The sequence below is a fragment of the Monodon monoceros genome, unplaced genomic scaffold, assembly GCF_005190385.1.
Source record: "Monodon monoceros isolate NGI ecotype Baffin Bay Population unplaced genomic scaffold, NGI_Narwhal_1 Super_Scaffold_20, whole genome shotgun sequence".
NCBI lineage: Eukaryota > Metazoa > Chordata > Mammalia > Artiodactyla > Monodontidae > Monodon > Monodon monoceros.
This window is the reverse complement of record NW_021703777.1, coordinates 4,058,677-4,079,086: the sequence shown is the minus strand read 5'-3', so window position 1 is coordinate 4,079,086 and position 20,410 is coordinate 4,058,677. Positions and strand designations below refer to the sequence as shown.

Below are 20,410 nucleotides of genomic sequence, written 5' to 3'. Positions count from 1 at the left end.
TGTCCATGGTGCATGTCTGACCATGGTGCATGTCTGTCCATGGTGCATGTCTGTCCATGGTGCTTGTCTGACCATGGTGCATGTCTGTCCATGGTGCATGTCTGTCCATGGTGCATATCCGATCATGATGCATGTCTGTCCATGATGCATGTCTGTCCATGGTGCTTGTCTGATCCTGATGCATGTCTCATTATGGTGCATGTCTGAGCCTGAGTGAAGAAGAATGGTCAGAAAGGAAGTTAGTTTGGGTGAAGCATCTTAGACTCACATAGAGTCTAAGGAAGATTTAGCAATGCCATTGGAAATCCTAGAGCCAAAACCCCCATTCAGATATGGCTCACATCAGTAGAAATGGGCCTGCTTTACTACTATGAGGACTGTACTCAGCCTTTGGCTCAGTGGTCCAGCCTGCGGACAGCATGGTCATGTCACAAACACAGTTACAGAATGCAAAGCACAACAGTTGAGACCTTTGTTTGGTTAAGCTCCCCACAGGAGAAGAACTGATGATCTTATTGTCGTGTCTGATATAGCACGTAACATGTGCAAAATTTTAAAGTTAACTTCCACTATTGAACATTTATTGAACTTAGGAGTTTTCCAATTTCTAGCTAAACTATATATTGTATATTTATAATGTTTACATATTAGTGGTGCTTGGTTTTCTATAGTAATACATCATTTATATTTTAATCTCAACAATAGGTATAGACCATTAAATCACATTAAAAGCTATTGTCAGAATTTTGACATAGTTTATTCTTAGCATGATCTTTGGTAAAGAATGTTAAGTCTTTTCAAAAACAACTTTTTGTTGAATTCTGAGACAGTTGACAAATATTTTACATGTCACTAGATATCATTAGGTCGTCAGAGAAAGTATGGTGGTTTTACCCTTTTTCGTAATTAAAATAAAAATGTACCTTCTTCTATTAAAAGACTTGTGTCCTCAAGCTTGGAAAAGGAAGGGGGCATGTCATAGAGATGAACTTGGAATAATTACTGTGCTAAAAATATCCACCTTCATACCTGCCTACAAGGTTCTGTCTTTTGTTTAAAACCCACATCAAATTGTGCCTGTTAGTTTTAAGGAATTTTTCCAGATTTTCCTGGACCATCCTCTAGCTGCATCTATAATTCTCTGTCCATTTCCTATAGTATCAAAACTGATTATTATTACAGACATTGCAGTATTAATCATATTGTATTTTATATGAGAGAATTTTGTTTATCCTTGCACTCTAGATATTAAGCTTCCTGAGGTAAGCTATTAGAATCTGTAAAATCATTCACTCAGTGCAGTACCTAACAAAGGTTATTAAATATTATGTAAAGAAAATTAGTATGTATAGTTAATTCATTTTAGTAAGTTGAATCTCTGCATATAGTGAAGAATATGAAGATACATAAATGTTCATACGTTACACAACACAAATGACATTAAGCAAATATAGACTGAGATTCTAGCTAGAAGATGGTACGTTTTTTCTTTAAGTATTTTTTCCTGGCAATTTTTAATGGTTTGTAATCTTTAAATACTCCAAAACAGTTAACCTTTTTTTTTCTCTATGTACCAATTTAATTTTTTTTTTAATTATGGTTTTCTTCAGATACATGCCTATGAGTGGGATTGCTGGATCATATGGTAGCTCTATTTTTAGTCTTTTAAGGAACCTCCATACTGTTCTCCATAGTGGCTGCGCCAATTTACATTCTCACCAATAGTGCAGGGAGGTTTCCTTTCCTCCACAGCCTGTCCAGCATTTATTATTTGTAGATTTTTTGATGATGGCCATTCTGACCAGTGTGAGGTGATAGCTCATTGTAATTTTAATTTGCATTTCTCTTATAATTAGCAATGTTGAGCATCTTTTCAAAACAGAAATAGACTGTTAGAATAGACTGTCTGAAATAGAAATTTCTATTTCAAAATAGAAATAAACATAGAAAGCAAACTTATAGCTACCAAAGGGGAAGGGAGGGTGTGGAGGGATAAATTAGGAGGGTGGGATTAACATATACACACTACTATATATAAAATAGATAAGCAAGAACCTACTGTATAGCACAGGGAACTCTCTGCTCAATATTTAGTAATAGCCTATAAAGGAAAAGAATCTGAAAACGAATAGATATATATGTGTATGGCTGAATCACTTTGCTGTACACCGGAAACTAACACAACATTGTAGATCCAAGTATACTTCAAAAAAATGTAAATAGGTAAATAAAGTGCAGCCGAGGTGTTAAAAAAAATATTTCCTACAGTAGTTTTAAGCTCTACTCATGACAGTCTCTTTCCGGAGAGAGGAACAGAATAGAACTTAAGAACATAAGATCCAGTCCAAGCTCTTCAGTAAGTGAACTGTGTGACTTCAGGTATATCCTTTAATCTCACTGGAGTTCAAGATCTTCATCTGTGAAATGAAGGGACTTACCCAGATCGTCTCCAAAGTCCCTTCAGCTTCAAGGCAAACTCTCAGGTCTTAGGACTGACTCGGGCCAGAGCATCATGCTCTGGGCTTTTCTTCTCTTTAACGACTTGTGTGCCCTGTGGTCCTATAGAAGGACTACAAGATGTTAATCATTCTCTCAAAGGAGGCAAACATTCTTTGAAATAAGAACTTCCTCAGCAATGAATAGCTGTTAAAGTGCAGTACATAATCATCCAAACGCTTATGATATCTGTAACATCTCAGTTGGCCACATTACCAAGTAGAGACTTAACTACAAATAAACCATAAACTCAGCCTGTTTGGGTGACATTCAGGTGGAAGCTGATACACCCCATGATCATTGGATTTAGTATTTTTCATACCCTGGCATAGTTAATATCTAAATATGGAAAACTTGAACATTAATCAAGATAGCAACATTTTATAGTATAAAAATATTTTCTTTCCAAGGTATAGTTTCTCTCTAATATCAGTGTCTGCCTTTTAAAACTCTTGCAGCATCATATAACCTTTTCGTATTTTTAAACTTCTCAAAATTGCAGTTCGTTTGTGGATTGTTATCTGCAAAAATCCAAAGTAGTGTTTTGCCACTTTCTGGCCTAACTTCCAATCTGTGCATTTAGAGACTGAATATTTACAAAATCTTAACTGCCTACTGAGTCCTAGAAAAAAAAAAAAAGGGAAAGCAGCAAGATTCCCTTTGTATAGGAAAATAAATATATAAAGAGATAGAACAAAATAAAAGCAATAATTTTTTTTTAATTTAGAGAAGGTGGAAAAAAGAGGTATAAGCTTTTCTTTATATAAAGGAAAATGCAGGTCTTCTACAGACACTATTCAGTAAATATTCTCCCTTTTTCTCAAAAATAAAACCTTAAGAAGGGTGGACTGTTTCCCTTCAGGACTTTATATCATTCACTGTCATGTCCTATGTCCCCAGTAAAGAGTAAGTAAATAGTTTGAATAAATGAACAATCTATTTCCAATGACAAAATAATTATGTTAAAACTACTTTAAGGATTACTCTTACTACATGGATAATCTGGGCAATCTTTGAACCTTAGCAAAATCTTTGTTCCCTCTCCTACTTCCATCTGATGATAAACAATATAAAATACTAGAAAAGGTGAAGCCCTGTTTGCTGCCTTAGTTTACCTTCAGTTGACTTTGGTTCAGCTGCCATAAGTGAACCAGCTGTCTATGTGCAGGACCGAGGCATCATATCTGGAGAAGAGTGTATTTTCATCATGTGTCTGGTCAATGATCCCAATGATGAAATGCTCATTTCACCAATGTCTTAGTCTTGGCAAATTCAAGATAACGCTGAATAAAAAACATAGAAGAGAGAATGATTCCACTTCAACAACAGTAGATACAAAAATCCAAAAACATAGAGCCAATGAAAGCAACTGGGAAGATTATTCACATGATGAAAAGACTCAGTTAACTGTTTCTTTAGGTAGATAGCATTTCTGAGATAAAGCATGATCTATTTGACTAGAAATTATTCTTCACATGGTTTTTCACAGAATATTTTCCGGAAGTCCTTAATAAAGAATATAATACTTTATGTCATAGTGAACTCAAAGCTAAACTGTTTTCACTTATTTATCTTTTACTAGCCAAGACATGGTCTTGGAAGGAAATTTCCATGTGAGGAAAGTGGTGATTTGCCCCATAGGCCTTTGAAATCTGTTTCCTGTAAAGAAATGGAGTTTTGAGCCTCATCAATTTTTAAACGCAAAGGAAGTACTCGACATGCTGTAGTGAAAATAAATTATAGTCCCTCATTATTAATTCACAGGTCAGCTGTTCAAGCAAAATTGTTTCTGAGTTTATATTAAACTAAAAGGAGCATAAAAATTATTTCTTTCTTGTGGTCTTCATAAACAGGTTTAACAGGTACTAGGTAATAAGTGCAATACAAACGCCTTACCAAGTAGGTAAGTGAAGCTGCAATGGGATTGTAATACACTGTAACGTGCTTTCAGTCCACAGGTCCTTTCCACGGCAGCACCATGGCTAAAAAGCTGTGCGTATGAAAGCTCATACTCTGTTCTCTAAGAAAGAAACAGGTTGCATTATAGTGTGACGTATTTTCAAAAAATTAAATAAACTCCTTAGGGCACTTTAGAGAATAGCATCTAGGCCTCCTGCAGGGAACGCTATACTCAGATTGCCTGCTTTTTTTTTTTTTTTTTTTTTAATACGGTCAGCTAGAGGAAATTGAGAGCAGGCAAGACAGGCTGCCCTAAGGCCCAGTGTAGAAGCTCAGATTCCCTGAGCTATGCTGATACCTCCACATGTTTGCTTAGCCTCCTTGGATTCCTAGCTTTACTTTCTTTGGAATAATTCCAAACCTAGCTCGTTTCCTGAATACTCTGGCAATATAACTAAGAAAATTGGTTCTGGACTCTTAAGAAGATCCTTATTAACACAGAGGAAAATCTAGTTTTCCTGTTCAGAAATCTCATGAACATCATTAATTAGAACAGCAATAACAGTAATAGTAGACAGTCTTTAGTATTCTGCCAGGCAGTCTACTGGGTACCTTATATACAGCATTTAAAGTGTTCTCAATAGTCCTTCAGACAAGGAATTTATAGGCATTAATAGAGAATGAAAAATGGGAATTATATAATGCCAACCAAAGGACAGCCTGCTGGAACTGAGCAGAACCTCACCGAGCAGTTCTTGGATGAGATCACAGAATTCAGGACCAGGTTTCTAATTTCAAGGACTAGAGGTTAGTATCTACAAGTACCCAGGGATGGTCAGAATCCCAGTAACTTACGCTGGCCCACTAGAATGCATAAAAGATTGAGGAAAAGAGTAGAATGTACAGTTATTGACAATGAGAATTTTAAGAGGTATTTGTGAAAAGATATTAATTGAAAAAAAATGAGAGAACAATCAAGCCAAGTATTTTAGGTAGAGGCAACTGTGAGCTCAGTTATTGATCAGAAATCCTTCTGGCATGTTTGAGGTACAGTCCACAGGCCACTGCAACTCTAGAGAGAGGAGACAGGTTTGGGGAAGAAGAGTCAATTACATTTTATTCTAAGTGCGATAGAAGCCATTAAAAGTTTTGATCAGGGCTTCCCTGGTGGCACAGTGGTTGAGAGTCCGCCTGCCGATGTAGGGGACACGGGTTCGTGCCCCGGTCCGGGAAGATCCCACATGCTGCGGAGCGGCTGGGCCCGTGAGCCATGGCCGCTGAGCCTGCGCGTCCGGAGCCTGTGCTCCGCAGCGGGAGAGGCCACAGCAGTGAGAAGCCTGCATACCACAAAAAAAAAAAAAAAAAAGAAAAGAAATTAGTAATTCTATATATAGTAAAAAAAAAAATCAATCAGGAGATGTAATGGAAAAAAGAATTGATTAACATTAACAACTAAAAAGGTAAAATATCTATGTATACGTTCAAGAAGAGACGACTTTTTCATGATATAGCAATTAAAAATGAATCAAATAAATAGAAATACAGTATTCCTTTTAAAAATGTTAAAATTCAATTAGTTGATGTATAAATTTAATAAATCCCCTGAAAATATTAACATTTTTAAATTAGATAAGTTGATTCTAAAATGTAAGATAAAAATACTAATCATGTTTTAACTTGATAAACTGACTGCAAAGTTTATGGAACACCACACATAAAAAAAGTAGCCAATAAATTTTGAGAAAAAATTGTGAAAGATTCATTTTCTTGGATATTTATACATATTTATATGCTCAATAAATAAAATAGTGCAAAACTTATATGTGAAGAGAAATGCTCATGAAGTAAATAGAACATTCAGGCATAGACTAAATGCATGTCAGCCAACAAGCGGCATTCCAAATCAGTGGGAAGTGATGGCCTATTCAATAAATTGTGTACTAATAGATAGCTATGTCAAGAAAAACAACAACATTTGAACCATTACTGTATATAGTATATTGTTATAATAATGGTCTCCAATGAATAGTCTCCCAGTATCAATGGTTTTGGGTAATCCCCTCAAACGTTGACCCTAGGCTTGGCTATATCATTTCTTAATGTCAGTGGGACCTAAGCAAACATGAGGCAAGCAGAGAGTTGACTATTTAGAGCTTCCCTTCTTAGAACGCCACAGTCACCTTGCGAGGAAGTCTTGTGTAGCATCCTTGAGGATAGAAAACCACACTGAAAGAGGGAAGCCAACCCATCCCAGTTTTCCTTGCTGAGCTCAGCCACCAACCAACCCAGCAGTTGAATGAAGCCACACTGAGTATATGGAGTAAGTAAAATATTGTGGCTCATACTTCAGCTTCCTGAGAATGACTCTAAAGCAGTAAATATACTACAGACAGCTATGGGGACGTATCTTTCAAATGTAGTGTTGAAAGAGGAAAACTAAGACACAACATGAGATATATGCCATATCATCATCATTTATATAAATAAAAATGCAGAAACAAAACAAAACAAAACTCTCCCCTTTCCCTCTTTCCCTTACTCTTACATACCCAAGAACACACACACAGGATAATTTTTTTTAATACTAAGTCCAAATAAATTTCAGAACATATATTATAATCCCTTAACCTGTCAAGCAATAATTATTCACGCAGCTTTAGTCTTGTCTGAAGAAAATGTAAACATAATGGGAAAATAATAATACAGCTACTAGTATTAATCATGTTTGTAACTTTTACTACATATTTCTATCTCAGTTCCATTAATTTAACAAAACACTATGGACCGAGTGGCTTAAATGACAAAAATTTATTTCTTACTCTTCTAGAGGCTGGGAAGTCCTGACGGTCATAGTGAGGACCCTCTTCCTAGTTTGCAGACTGTCATCTTCTTGCTTTCCTCCCATGGCAGGGAGAGAGATCACCTTTCTAAGAAGTGTCTCCTCTTATAAGGGCACTAGTCCCATTCACAAGGGCTCTATCCATGACCTAATTTCCTCCTAAAGGCTTGACTTCCAACTAGCATCGCATTGGGGATTAGGGCTTCGACGTATGAATTGGGGGGGGGGGGCACATTTCAGTCATAGCATTCCACTCCTACCTCCTCAAAATTAATGTCCTCCTCAAGTGCAAAATGCACTTCATACCAATAGCCCCCAAAGTCTGAACTCATTCTAGCATTTAAAGTGTAAAGTCCAGAGTCTCATCTAAATATCACCTAAATTAGATCTGGTGGAGACTCAGGGTATGGTTCATACTGATGCAAAATTCCCCTCTTGTTGTGAACCTGTGAAATCAAACAAGTTATGTGCTTCCAAAATACAGTGGTGGGACAGGCACAGAATAGACACTTCATTCCAAAAGGGAGTACAAAGAAGGGAGTGGTGATGATGATTCCCAAGCAACTCTAAAGTGCGGCATGGCAAACTCCATGAGATTCTGAAGTCTCAAGAATATACCCTTTGGCTAGATGCTGTGGCTTCCAGACCCACTGGAGTGGCAGTTCTGCCCCCTGCAGCTCTGCAGAGCTCTGGGTGGTCCTGTTCCTGAAGCTCTGGGTGATGTCTCACATCTTTTCAGTCCTAGGATGTGGCCCTGATAATCCTTGAATCACCTCTGGAGCCATTCACCGTTTGCCTTGAAGAATAATGCATGTCCACAGCTGAATAGCTGTATGGTCTCATCCTTTAAAATTCGAGAAGTCAGACAATCTCCCTTCACTCCATCCCATCTCCATCTCCTTTAGTTCAAACTTGCCGTGTTCTTCCTGGTGACTGATTCGTTCTGTGGTTCCACCCACGCTAATCTCCTTATCAAATGGTCAGTCTTCCACACACTTAATGTTCTCTTCTGAACATGCATTCTCATTTTTTCTATTATGGACACAGAAAACTCTCCACATCTTTATGTTCTGGCTCCTTTTTGCTTAATGATTCCTTCTTCAATTCATCTCTCTTCTCATATTTTTACTATAAACAGTGATGAGAAACCAAGCCACTCCATTAGAACTTCGCTTACGAATCTCCTCAGCTGAACATCTAAAATTTCATCATTCCCACGTTCTGTCTTCCATAAGACACTAGAACACTAACAGAACTTAACCGAGTTCTTTGCATATAACAGAAGTCACCTTTCCTCTGGTTTCCAATAATACTTCCTCAGTACCACCTGAGACTTCATCAGAATGGCTTCTACCATTCATATTTCCACATTCTGCTCATGATTTTTGGTGTATTCTTTAAGAAGACAGAGACTTTCTCTCCTTTTTTATTTCTGGGGCTTCATGAGGCTTGCCTTTAGCATTCCCTCCATGGCAATATTGGCTATTTCTCACATGTACACCAAAACTATCCCAGCCTCTACCCATCGCTCAGCTCCACAGTTGCTTCCACACTTTTACAGCAGCATCCCTACTTGTGGTACCAAGGTCTGTCTTAGTTCATGCTGTTTTAACAAAATACCAGAGCCTGGGTGGCTTAAACAACAGAAATGTATTTGTCACAGTTCTAGATGCTGGGAAGTCAGAGACCAGGGTGTCAGCATAACGAGGTTCTGGTGAGGACCCTCTTCTTGGTTTGCAGACTGCCATCTTCTTGTTATGTGCTTACATGGCAGAGACAGCGAGAGAGATTGTCTGTCTCATGTCTCTTCTTACAAGGCGACTAATATTCATGGAGGCTCCTCCCTCATGACCTAATTCTTCCCAAAGTCTCCTCCAAATACCATCACATGGGGAATTAGGGCTTCAACATACGAATTTGGAGGGAGGTGAAGGATATGGGGCACACACATTCAGTACACAGGAGTTATTAAAAATATTTTACTAGTAACTGGAGGTTAGAGACATTTTCTACAACTTTACCAGAAGAAAATGTTATGCAAAGAAGAAACCATTTCAGGAAGAAAAATCAAGAATTTTTCCTTCGCCCATCTTGCACAGTTACGCATTTTTTCCTTATCAATTGTCAAATGATCTCAATTAGAAAAACTAACTGTGTATGTTACAATCCTCACTCCAGGCAGCTGCATGCATTCACTAGACTTGAGACTCTCAGATTCCTCAGCCAAGGAAATCTGTGCTGCTATTTGGCAAAACCTTTACCCTCCTCCACCTTGCTCTGTCCCAGGGGTCTGGCCAATGAGAAACCTGGCTGGAGGTTGCATGCAGAAGGTGGGACCAGAGTGTATTATCCCCACTACCCACCCCCCAGCACCTTGTCTGCTGATTTCTAGGAAACCAGAAGTTTCTTAAAATGGAAAGGCCCAGATCCTTACAAGACATACCTCTCTCCACCTAACTCCTTCCTTCCAGGACACAGCAGTGACAACAGCCTTACTGTTGCTCTCCACACATTACTGCACTATTACTTGTAGTCAATTTACATTGCTTTGTAAACAGTCTCTTTGATTTATTCTAATTAGAATTTGCACTTTTCCTTCTGGGATCCAGACTGAAATGAGCTCTCTCTTCCACTGAAAGCCTAGCATAACAAAAGTTAGTAGCTGTAGCAAATTAGTAGTTGTAACCCATCTTTTCTTTGCAGAGTTTCCCCAAATACTCTTTGCAAGTCAAGGGACATAATTATAAGCACCCACTACTTGACATAATTACCTTAAGGATAGGAACCATTTATTTACTCTCCATTTCCTTCCTAAGGTTTTATGAAGTGTACTGCACACAGTAGGCTGTGAATTATTACTGAATGTGATCACATAGCCTCTAGAACCCAAATCATGCCTAACCTGGTTCCTCAGGGAACCAGCTTTTCACTTCCTTTTCTCTCTTACAGGTACACAATTTGGGTAATATTTTTTGATTGATTAATAAGATTCTAATTTGTTCATGTCTTTGTTTTATCTCCCTTTTCTCTTCCCACCTCTGTGCTCACAAATTATCTCTCACTCTTCTAATTACTAACTCCACTTCTGTTATGTCACCTCTGATCCATTTACCAACTCTTACGTGAAACACATCCTCTTCAGAAGAACAGGTAAGGTCAGGGAAGCTGCTATTTTCAGATTTTCAGGTTGTTTTCCAAAAAAAAGGGAGAGCCACCAGTCTTTTAAAATGCCATCTTAATGCATAGTTGTCATGTTTTTCCTTAAGCTGTTAAGCTCTTCAGAAAAAAGTGGAGGGCTTTGGTGTTTGAAGTACGGTCTGTAGTCCATGTGGTATGCACAGAATTCTTAATAAATCTGTTTTTTTTCTGTATGCCCTGGTTACTCACTAGAAGTGATAGAACTTTAGACACTATATTAATTCTGTCAAGCGATTAGACATCCTGAATATAATAAAATTAAGTTATGTATTTATGTCTCAGTTTTTCCTAGAAGAATCAAACTCCCTACACAACAGAAAAATAAGATACCAGAGAAGGAAGGCAATAGGGGATTTAGGGATCAGTAATACATTCTACTTCATTTTTTAAGAAAAAAAATTAAAAATGAAAGTAGGGAAGAAGTAATGTAGCTAAAATCTTTAATACAGAATTCGCACAATATACTTATAAAAGTCAGGAAGGAGGGCATCCTGGTGTTCATTTCAGCTTTTCAACCTGTGTGTTGAAAACAGAAAACTTCAAAGTATTATCATTTCTCAAACACATCTAAGCATTAGGCCAATTCAGAAACCGTCCTTGCTCTTGTTATAAATCTTTACTAAATGTGTCAATTCCACTTCTGTGTTTCACCTCTTTCGAATGTGAATGTGACCACTCTTTAGGAACAGGTGTATTTTACTGAGCTGTTTATGTGAAATTCAGATAAAAACTAAATCCTCTGGTACTTGAGTAGGAACAGCATTCAGTCTTTTATTACAGAGGTCAGTCTGGGATAATAGGAAACAACTAAATATAAAGGAATCCATAAACTAGTGAATGATGACTCATGTTAGCTTTATGGTTTGTGTCGATGAAAACTCTGTGCTAGCTGTTAACACACTGGGGGATATTTCAAGAGCACATTGTGTGTGTGGGTCTATATATTAATTGCAAGGAGAGGAGATTATCATTTTAGTTTCTTATCTGTTAAGCATTTCTTACCTTCCAGTTGGAAAAACAGGATACTTATCATCCAGTTAGGAAAACAAAGTATTAATAATCCTGCTTGTCACTTTTTATGAAGTACTAATTATTTACTTGATCCTATGTTTTGGATTTAGATTTTCACAAGTAAAATCTCAATACAACAAATTCCTATGGCTGTTCAAATTTTCTTGTTCTGAGATTTTATTTCAAAGAATATGCTTTCTACAATTGAGACATCAGAAAAGTTTGGGGAAATTCTTTTATTTAGATGTGGATTGCAGCATTTTTTTTTTTTTTTTTTTACTAATAAGGCATAATGTCTGGCAAAACCAATACTCAAATGCACCCAATCTCCACTTACTGCTTTCCATTTGTATCCATTGATATACATGGAAAGACTAGTTTTAAAATCTGGGGAGGTGCAGATGACAGAGTTTGAGGAAAGAGATTATACAGGAATGGAGAGGGAGCTTCAGAAACATTTCCCAGGGAGAAACCATAATTCAAAAAGACACATGCACCCCAATGTTCACTGCAGCACTATTTACAATAGCCAGGTCATGGAAGCAACATAAATGCCCATCAACAGAGGAATGGATAAAGAAGATGTGGTACATTTATACAATGGAATATTACTCAGCCATAAAAAGAACAAAATAATACCATTTGCAGAAACATGGATGGACCTAGAGATTGTCATACTGAGTGAAGTAAGTCAGACAGAGAAAGACAAATATCATATGATATCGCTTACATGTGGAATCTAAAAAAAAAGGGTACAAATGAACTTATTTACAAAACAGAAATAAAGGCACAGATGTAAAAAATAAATTTATGGTCAGGGAGGAAAGCGGGGGAGGGATAAACTGGGAGATTGGGATTAATATATACACACTACTATATAAAAAATAAAAAACTAATAAGGACCCACTGTATAGCACAGGGGACTCTACTCAATACTCTGTAATGGCCTATATGGGAAAAGAATCAGAAAAAAGGAACGGATATACGTATATGTATAACTGATTCAGTTTGCTGTGCACCTGAAACTAACACAACACTGTAAATCAACTATACTCCAATAAAAATTAAAGAAAAAAAACAACAACAAAGAAACACTTCCTAGCTTGTAAGGACTGGTCCTTAGTGGTTAAGTATTAGAAGTCAGCTTTAATGAGAACTGTCCAGGTGGGGATCTGTGAGGACTCTGGGGAGAGGCAGCCCTATATTATGATTCAGGAGATAAAATCATTGTTTTTCTGCAAATCTTTGGGCATCTTTCACTCTAAGCTTTGGGGTATCACTACTCTTGGCACTGACCATGGCAAATTAACACAGGTCATTAATTACAATTATGAGACTCCTTCGGTAGCATCTCAGGTCATGGATTTGAAAGCAGGGCAGGAGCAGCATATCATCACAGATGCTGTGGGGTGAGTGACTTAAAAGCTGCTTTGTGAGATTCTCTTTGGGGGCTGTCTAGTGAAAGATATGGGGAAGTCATTCATTACTCAAATGCAAGAACTGTAGCCTGGTCTTGTGGGACGTGGAGGTCATGGCACAGTTAATCTTTATTAGGCTTCATGATGTTTCAGTCATGTTTCTCTCGAAGTATCTGTTCTTTTCCCCCTCTCTGCCAAATCACTTCCCTTGCAACGCTCCTGAATTGCCATGACGCACTCTGACTGCACCTCTCCATGTCCTTAGAGATCCAGGTCCTAAAGTCAGCCACAAAATTTTCTGTTACTTTTAGTGAAAGTCCTTGAGTAAGACAGGTATCAATTCCAAATCCCATCATTTGTGCAGAGTTCAAAGTCACCCAGTACTCCATGGCCACCTGCTCCACACCCTCCCTAGGAACTGAAACAGCACCTCTAAGAGATGATGGAGTGAGCTCGGCTGCCCATGTTCCTAACATGAGCAATTTGGTGATTGGGCAAGGTGCGCACTGGACACAGATCCTGTTGACACAAGCGAAAGCAAGAATAAAAAGGTGAATTTCTATTATCAAAGTGACCGCTGTTGGGCTTCCCTGGTGGTGCAGTGGTTGAGAATCTGCCTGCCAATGCAGGGAACATGGGTTCGAGCCCTGGTCTGGGAAGATCCCACATGCCGCGGAGCAACTAGGCCCGTGAGCCACAACTACTGAGCCTGCGCACCTGGAGCCTGTGCTCTGCAACAAGAGAGGCCGCGATAGTGAGAGGCCTGCGCACCGCGATGAAGAGTGGCCCCCGCTTGCCACAACTAGAGAAAGCCCTCGCACAGAAACGAAGACCCAACACAGTCAATAATTAATTAATTAATTTAAAAAAAAAAAAGTGACCACTGTTGAATTCACAAATGCATAAGTCTCATCACATTTGGGTAATACCATATGCTTATTTTTAACATTGTGGGAATGCTGGCTATACAAAAAAATTAATCATTTGTTTTTGTTTTTCCATCCATGGATTATAATAGTCTGTTGTCCCATAGGAAATATTATATGTGATACATAATGGGAAAATGATGCTACTTAACATATAAAGCATGGACATGTTCTACTTGTTGAGAATATACTGTTTTACTGGTAATAAACACGCATTTATTCTCATTCTCAAAACAAGGTACTTTTATCCTCTTCATGCCGATGAGGAAACTGAAACTCATGGAAGTCAAGGACTTTATATGAGGTCACATATCTATTATATTGAAAAACTGGGTCATGAAACTAAATCAGCTCAGATTGAAAACATTTACTTCATCCAAACAAGTTCTCTGAATGTGAATCACCTCATGACCTCACTTTAAAGCATAAAAACAGTAATTAAAGTTGAATCTTTTTATAAAATTTATAATGAACTAGATTGATTAAACACTCAGAAAAAGAAAATAATTTGGTAAAGAAAAGAAGGCTCTCACTCGCCTCACCAAATCTGGCAACAAATCCACACAATGACGTGCGGAGAGGTTACAATTTCCTAGTTACTTTATTTCCCAAATACACGAAGTCATTTCAAGAATAAGTTTTAACTCTCTCATTTCTCATAGTCTGCAACTTCCTACACACATTCTGACAAATATTAGACAAACTATGTTAGGCCTAGTACTATGCAGGATTTTATTATACTAGGCAGGCATGAAAGTTGAGAGCCTAGCATAGTAAATATTAATCACAGACTAATGAACAGTGGGAGACTTCAGAATATCAGTCTGTACTGGGGGAAATTTTGAATTAGAGACACCACTTCCTACCAATAAATCAGTAGTGAAAAATTGAAAGCTTTCTCAATGCATCTGTTTATGTAGCTAGATCTCTAGTCCTAAAGGAGCATACAGTATGGATGCCAAAGGGATGTAATTTTATCGCCCCACATGGGGCTTTTGCATTTTTAACAGAACCATTTTTAAAAATTGTATTTACCTCCAAAAGAGGCTGGATTGTATCACAGGAAACTTGAGTGCATTCTTCAGTATCAGAGTTAAACTAGTTCATGAGTGGTTAGAGCTTGTCTCCTTCTTCCTCTTTAGCGTTCAAACACCATTGTCTAAAGGGAGCAGAAGACCCCAGGTTAAGAGGAGAATTGAAATGGCAAGACTTGACTGGTTTATGGATTTTATTAAGTGTACAAATTACTGCTTTTGCCTCTGAGCACTTATACCATATATAACAAAAAAAAAGACAGTATCTTCCTTCATAATTAACAATTCCATTAATGACATCAGACACAATGATACATCTCCACATTTACATGTCCTTAATGACTGTCAATGAATGGAAGTACATCCTTTCCAGTACCCCAAGTTCATTATTTATTAAGACAAGTATGAGAGTGGGTAGTGATAATTAGGATTTTATGATATTTTTGATGCCGATAATACAAAAGTAATGAGACTCAGTTTTCAGTTTGAGGGCTTTTGTTTGTTTGTTTGCTTATTCTTTAACATTCAGGTAGTATTTAAAACCTGCACTAGGTATTCGTATTTTAATGGGAGCATTTAGAAGTGATTGTTAACAATATAAAGGTCTCTTCATACCATTGTAATCAGGACTGAAATTGTATCCTGAATAGGTATAGTATGAGCTTTGTTTACTGAAAGGACACAAGCACAGTTATTAGGGACACAAGAAAAAATAAAGATCCCGTAAGTCAACCAGAAATGGTGCATGTCATTTTGAAATACAATAGAAATATTACTTTCAAACTGATTATTTTATTCCATTTCAAATATATATATATATAAAGTAATAGCTACTAAGTAGTAGTATTACAGAATACTATAATTAAGCATTAATCACTAACAGTTTTTCAATTCACTCAAAATTTCTAGACTCATTGAAAGCAGGGCGAGTTATGTTCACCTCCAATATATTCCCAGTTCTTTGGGTTTAGTGGTTGTTCAGTAAATATTTAAGATATCTTTTTAAAGGAGTAGATATACATGGTAGCTTTTCTTTTGTGTAGAAGAATTTGTACTCTCTCCAGTGACAGCAGTCTCTTCACAAATGTCCAAATATATCTAAAGTTATGATATAGTTTCCTAAGTCTATGTGATGCAATAACATAGAAGCAGTTACAGTCTTATGTCTATTTTAGTAAAATATTTGTGCTTATGTACTTCATGCCTTACATAATACAAGACTGATTCTTTGAAAACATTCACCTTATTTTTTCTAGGATATTAAAGGTCTGTGTTTATATTTTGAGTTTTCCATGTGATTATATTTAAAATTTTAAGGATTATTACACTGAATGCACCATATTTCTGTATTATGTGTGGAAATGGTAACTTTGTTTACAAAAATTAAACTTTAAGAATTAGTATACTGAAAATGAATTGTACAGGTGACAATAATAAAAATGGCTCTCTTTATAGAGTTTGTTTTGTTTTGCTTTGTTTTAATACTCACAGTAAAGTCATCTTAATTTTTTTCATTTAGGAGTACAGTCAATGTAACATAACAATACTTTTCTGATCTTTATTTTTAAGGACTTTCTGGAAATATTAGGAGGTGTTTTAATCAATATTATTAACAAAAACAAAATAAAAGTCCTTTACAATTCTGTTGTCCAATATGCATTTTGGATATAATTGTGTATAGTAGTTTCTATCTCATTTTATCTTATTTAACCTACTTATTTTTGCTAGGAAGCCACTGATGTTATAGGCCAGTGTTTCAAAATGTATTTATACCCTGCAAACAAACAAAAAAACCCACAAAATATATTTACCCTTGTCACAGGGACTTTTGATAATTTACAGCTAGCATTCAGGACCAAAAGCACTGAATTAATCAAAGAGGTCACCAAAACATATTTTAAAATATATTTATTTTTTGATTGAATTTAATAGAAAAATGCCATAAATCTCCAAAGTTCATCATTGTTCAATATAAAATAACCGATACAATGCAGGTATGTCATTAAAAATTATGATAGTATTTGCTTGGCAAGGATGAAAATTTTAACTTGTATTTGAAATTTATAATAAAATAAATGTTAAAAGCGTAAAGGTAGTTAATCAAGATGATTCTAAAATGTAATAAATAGAAGGATAATAGTTTTATACCCCTCCGGAAAAACATCTACATCTATTAGGGTAGAGAGGCAGCTTAAAATGAGAAAAATATGGATAATTATCTAAAGAGTGACGATTGCCAGATTTATTTGAAGGTCATAAACAATATAAGAAGTAAATGAAGTGAGTGAAAGCGATATATATTCAAGGCTTTTATTCTTGCTGGCTTTCTAGCAGTTAACAAAGTTGATTCAATATCAGTAGGTTTAGAGACGTGCAAAATAATGTTTACTTTTTGGCCCTCTAGAGTAAAAATAAAATGTGTTGTTCCAATTAACTAGATATATCACTTTTAATTATTTTGCTTTCTACAGCATGAGCTATAACTGTTTGGCTGTAATGAAAGGATGACCTAGAGGAAAGAGGAGGACAGCAAGATTTAAAGTTGATTCTAACACGATTGGGCCACCAGTTGCTGCATGGCCTGACAATTAATGCCTGGGCTGTGATGGCCCTTTCCACCTGCCCACAGTGCATTTTCTTCTGGTAACCACCCCGGAGCTTCCTGTCTAACTTTGGTTTTCATCTTTGCAGGTTTGGATTTATTCTTCATAAAGATGAAGCTGTACTACAAAAAATTGATCTTGAAACCATGTCATACGTCAAGACCATTAACTTGAAGGACTATAAGTGTGTCCCTCAGTCGCTGGCGTATACACACTTGGGAGGATATTATTTTATTGGCTGTAAACCCAACAGCACTGGGGCGGTTCCCCCACAGCTCTTGGTGGACAGTGTAACTGACTTGGTCATTGGGTTCAACAGTGATGTGACAGGCACTCCGTATGTCTCTCCAGACGGACACTATCTTGTCAGCATCAGTGACGTGAAAGGTCTTGTGAGGGTCCAGTACATCACCATCAGAGGAGAAATACAAGAGGCTTTTGATATTCACACAAACCTGCACATATCTGACCTGGCCTTTCAGCCATCCTTTATGGAAGCCCATCAGTACAACATCTACGGTAGTTCAAGCACACAGACTGATGTGCTCTTTGTGGAGCTCGCCTCTGGGAAGGTTAAGATGATAAAGAGTCTTAAGGAACCACTCAAGGCAGAGGAATGGCCTTGGAACCGGAAGAACAGGCAAATCCAGGACAGTGGCTTGTTTGGTCAATATCTGATGACACCTTCCAAGGACTCTCTCTTTATACTAGATGGACGACTCAATAAGTTAAACTGTGAGATCACTGAAGTTAAGCAAGGAAATACAGTCGTCTGGGTTGGAGATGCCTAGGAGCCTATTAAACAATTATTAAGTGAAGAGCTTTCCAGTACACTGCACTTAATCCATGGTTTCAATTTACAACTTACATTGCTTAACTTTTCAAGTTTGTATCCTAGGCAAGCATAAGTTACTTGGGTGGCCCAAATAAAATAGATTTTTTTTTTTTGGCAGAGAAATACACAATTAGTAATATTGGTTGATTAGAAATATTTAACACGATATTTAATGAGAAGCTATTATACATCAATTGCAAGAATCAGATCTATAGTTATGTTTTAAGCTAATAAAATAGGAATTTAAATACTTACAAATAACTGCAGGGAATTTGAAATGATTTTAAGCATCATTTCATTTTGAGGGTGATTTATCTATTTTTTTCTCTGTCCTTTTGGTATGCTCACACCAGAAATAAAAGGTGTTATGGAACCTTAAAATTCTTAATTCAAAATATTCTGTCCCATCCACTGTTTATAATCTTTTGTGCCTTGAAGGGAATGTCACAAGAAGAAAAGGAAGGCTAAAAGCTGCATACTGACCGCCTACATCACTGTAAATTTCTTGTCATTAAAAGAGAAAAGTAGAATATCTCTTGGAACAAACCCAGTCTTCAGTCATTTGTCTAACCCTCAATGAAATGTCGTTTGAAGGCATAAGTTGACCTAAGGTTGTACACAGGTGACAAACTCTGACACTCACTGTATAATCTGCAGCATGCTATGGAAAATGGGGAGGAAAAGAGGAAAATAATTATGGTGAAATGTTTGCAATGTATTCCCAACTCCTTTTGGTTTCAGTCACTAGAGTGTATTATATTTTTAATGCAAGTTTGTCTGGGATGTCAACTGCTTACAAATGTCTATTATTAGTGGAATAGATTTTTCCTTTTCATGTAGTCCAGTGTTGCATCAGCAGGAACTTCCATTTCTAAAACAGAAGCATTATTTGTGTCTGCTTAGAGTAAACCACATATCGGGAAATTAACAACAGGAAGAAAAAACTGGCTAGAGAACCGATGAGTATTAGTGGCTTAGGAGAATTAGTAACAGAAATTGGGAATTAGGGGATAGCACCACAGTGGTGAGGAAAGATGTACTTCTCCATTGCCTTTGCTATTTAAATATAACCCATCACAGGACTTCATTCCTTTATAACTTTCCTAAATGACTATTGTTTAACTCCTACATAATCCTTAAACAACTCTCTTACTATGTCCCGTAGTTGGAAACCTGACTAATCCTCTTATTTGAGACACTGCATAGAAGTAAAAATTATTGCTTTCCTTTTTCAAGGCAAAGAAAAGGCTGGTAGAAGTGGATTAAAACTAGTGAGTTGGTTTATTAAAATAAGCGGATAATTATCCAGGCTTAAAGTAATAGCTTACATGTTTGGAGAATCTTTTTACTTATTTTTGTTTTATTGTTGCTAAAAATGCTAATGAGCTGTTGAAATGACCTCCATTTCCTGAAGGTAATCCAATAAGGTCTTTTTTAAATACAAATTTTACTCAAGTTTAAATTGTGTAAAACTGCTTAGAAACCTGAGATTTTATAGTGTGTAATATCTTATGTGTATATAGCATCCTGAACTGTGTGATACAGTAGATTACTTCTTAGCTTAAGGAAGCATTGTGGGAGGTAGATTTAATAAACAACAGAAATCAGCTTATGTTTCTACTTATCTGTTTTCCTTTCTAGCAATTTTCTCCTTTGTGATCATGAACCACATAAAGTGTCTGTGACCTAATGATTTAATGTTAAGTCTGCCTCATATATCCTTCTTTGGTACCTTACACCATGTGGATGCTCTGTCTGTAGACATTGCTTGATAAAAGGAGAATAAACTTCTTACATTTTAACTCTTGAGAGTTCAGTCAGTGTTTTAATGTAAATGCCCATGTTTTGTTTTGTTTTCCTCCCTGTACTTCAAACATAGTCTGCTGTTCTGCATTATTTTTAAAGTGATGGGGTGGAGTAGAGGGCAGGTAAAGTGAGACCAATCAAGGAATGACCATTTAGCTTTATTATATCAATTCTAAGTTGCTCTATGCCTTCATATTCATGTGTAAAGCAAGATATTTATTCTTTTAAGGTGTCTATGTCTTTAGAATCCCTTCTTGTATATTAAAGACATGAATATCAGAATGGAACATAAAAGTAGACTCAAATCCTTTCCTTGCAACATCCTTACACTTTCAACCACACAAA

The 20,410-nt window shown here is 36.7% G+C and overlaps 1 protein-coding gene across 3 annotated transcripts in view; it reads left to right on the top strand.

The window, feature by feature from the left end:
• The window catches only part of FSTL5 (follistatin like 5), a 708,564-nt gene extending 688,498 nt beyond the window's left edge, over positions 1–20,066 (top strand). For 2 of the 3 annotated variants that reach the window (XM_029235420.1, XM_029235419.1), the window contains one exon: positions 17,513–20,066. In XM_029235420.1, coding sequence (XP_029091253.1) covers positions 17,513–18,215 — 703 coding nt within the window. In that variant the 3' untranslated portion in view covers positions 18,216–20,066. The remainder of the gene's footprint in view (positions 1–17,512) is intronic. The other variant, XM_029235418.1, reaches the window with a different exon arrangement.
• The last annotated feature ends 344 nt before the right edge of the window (positions 20,067–20,410 follow it).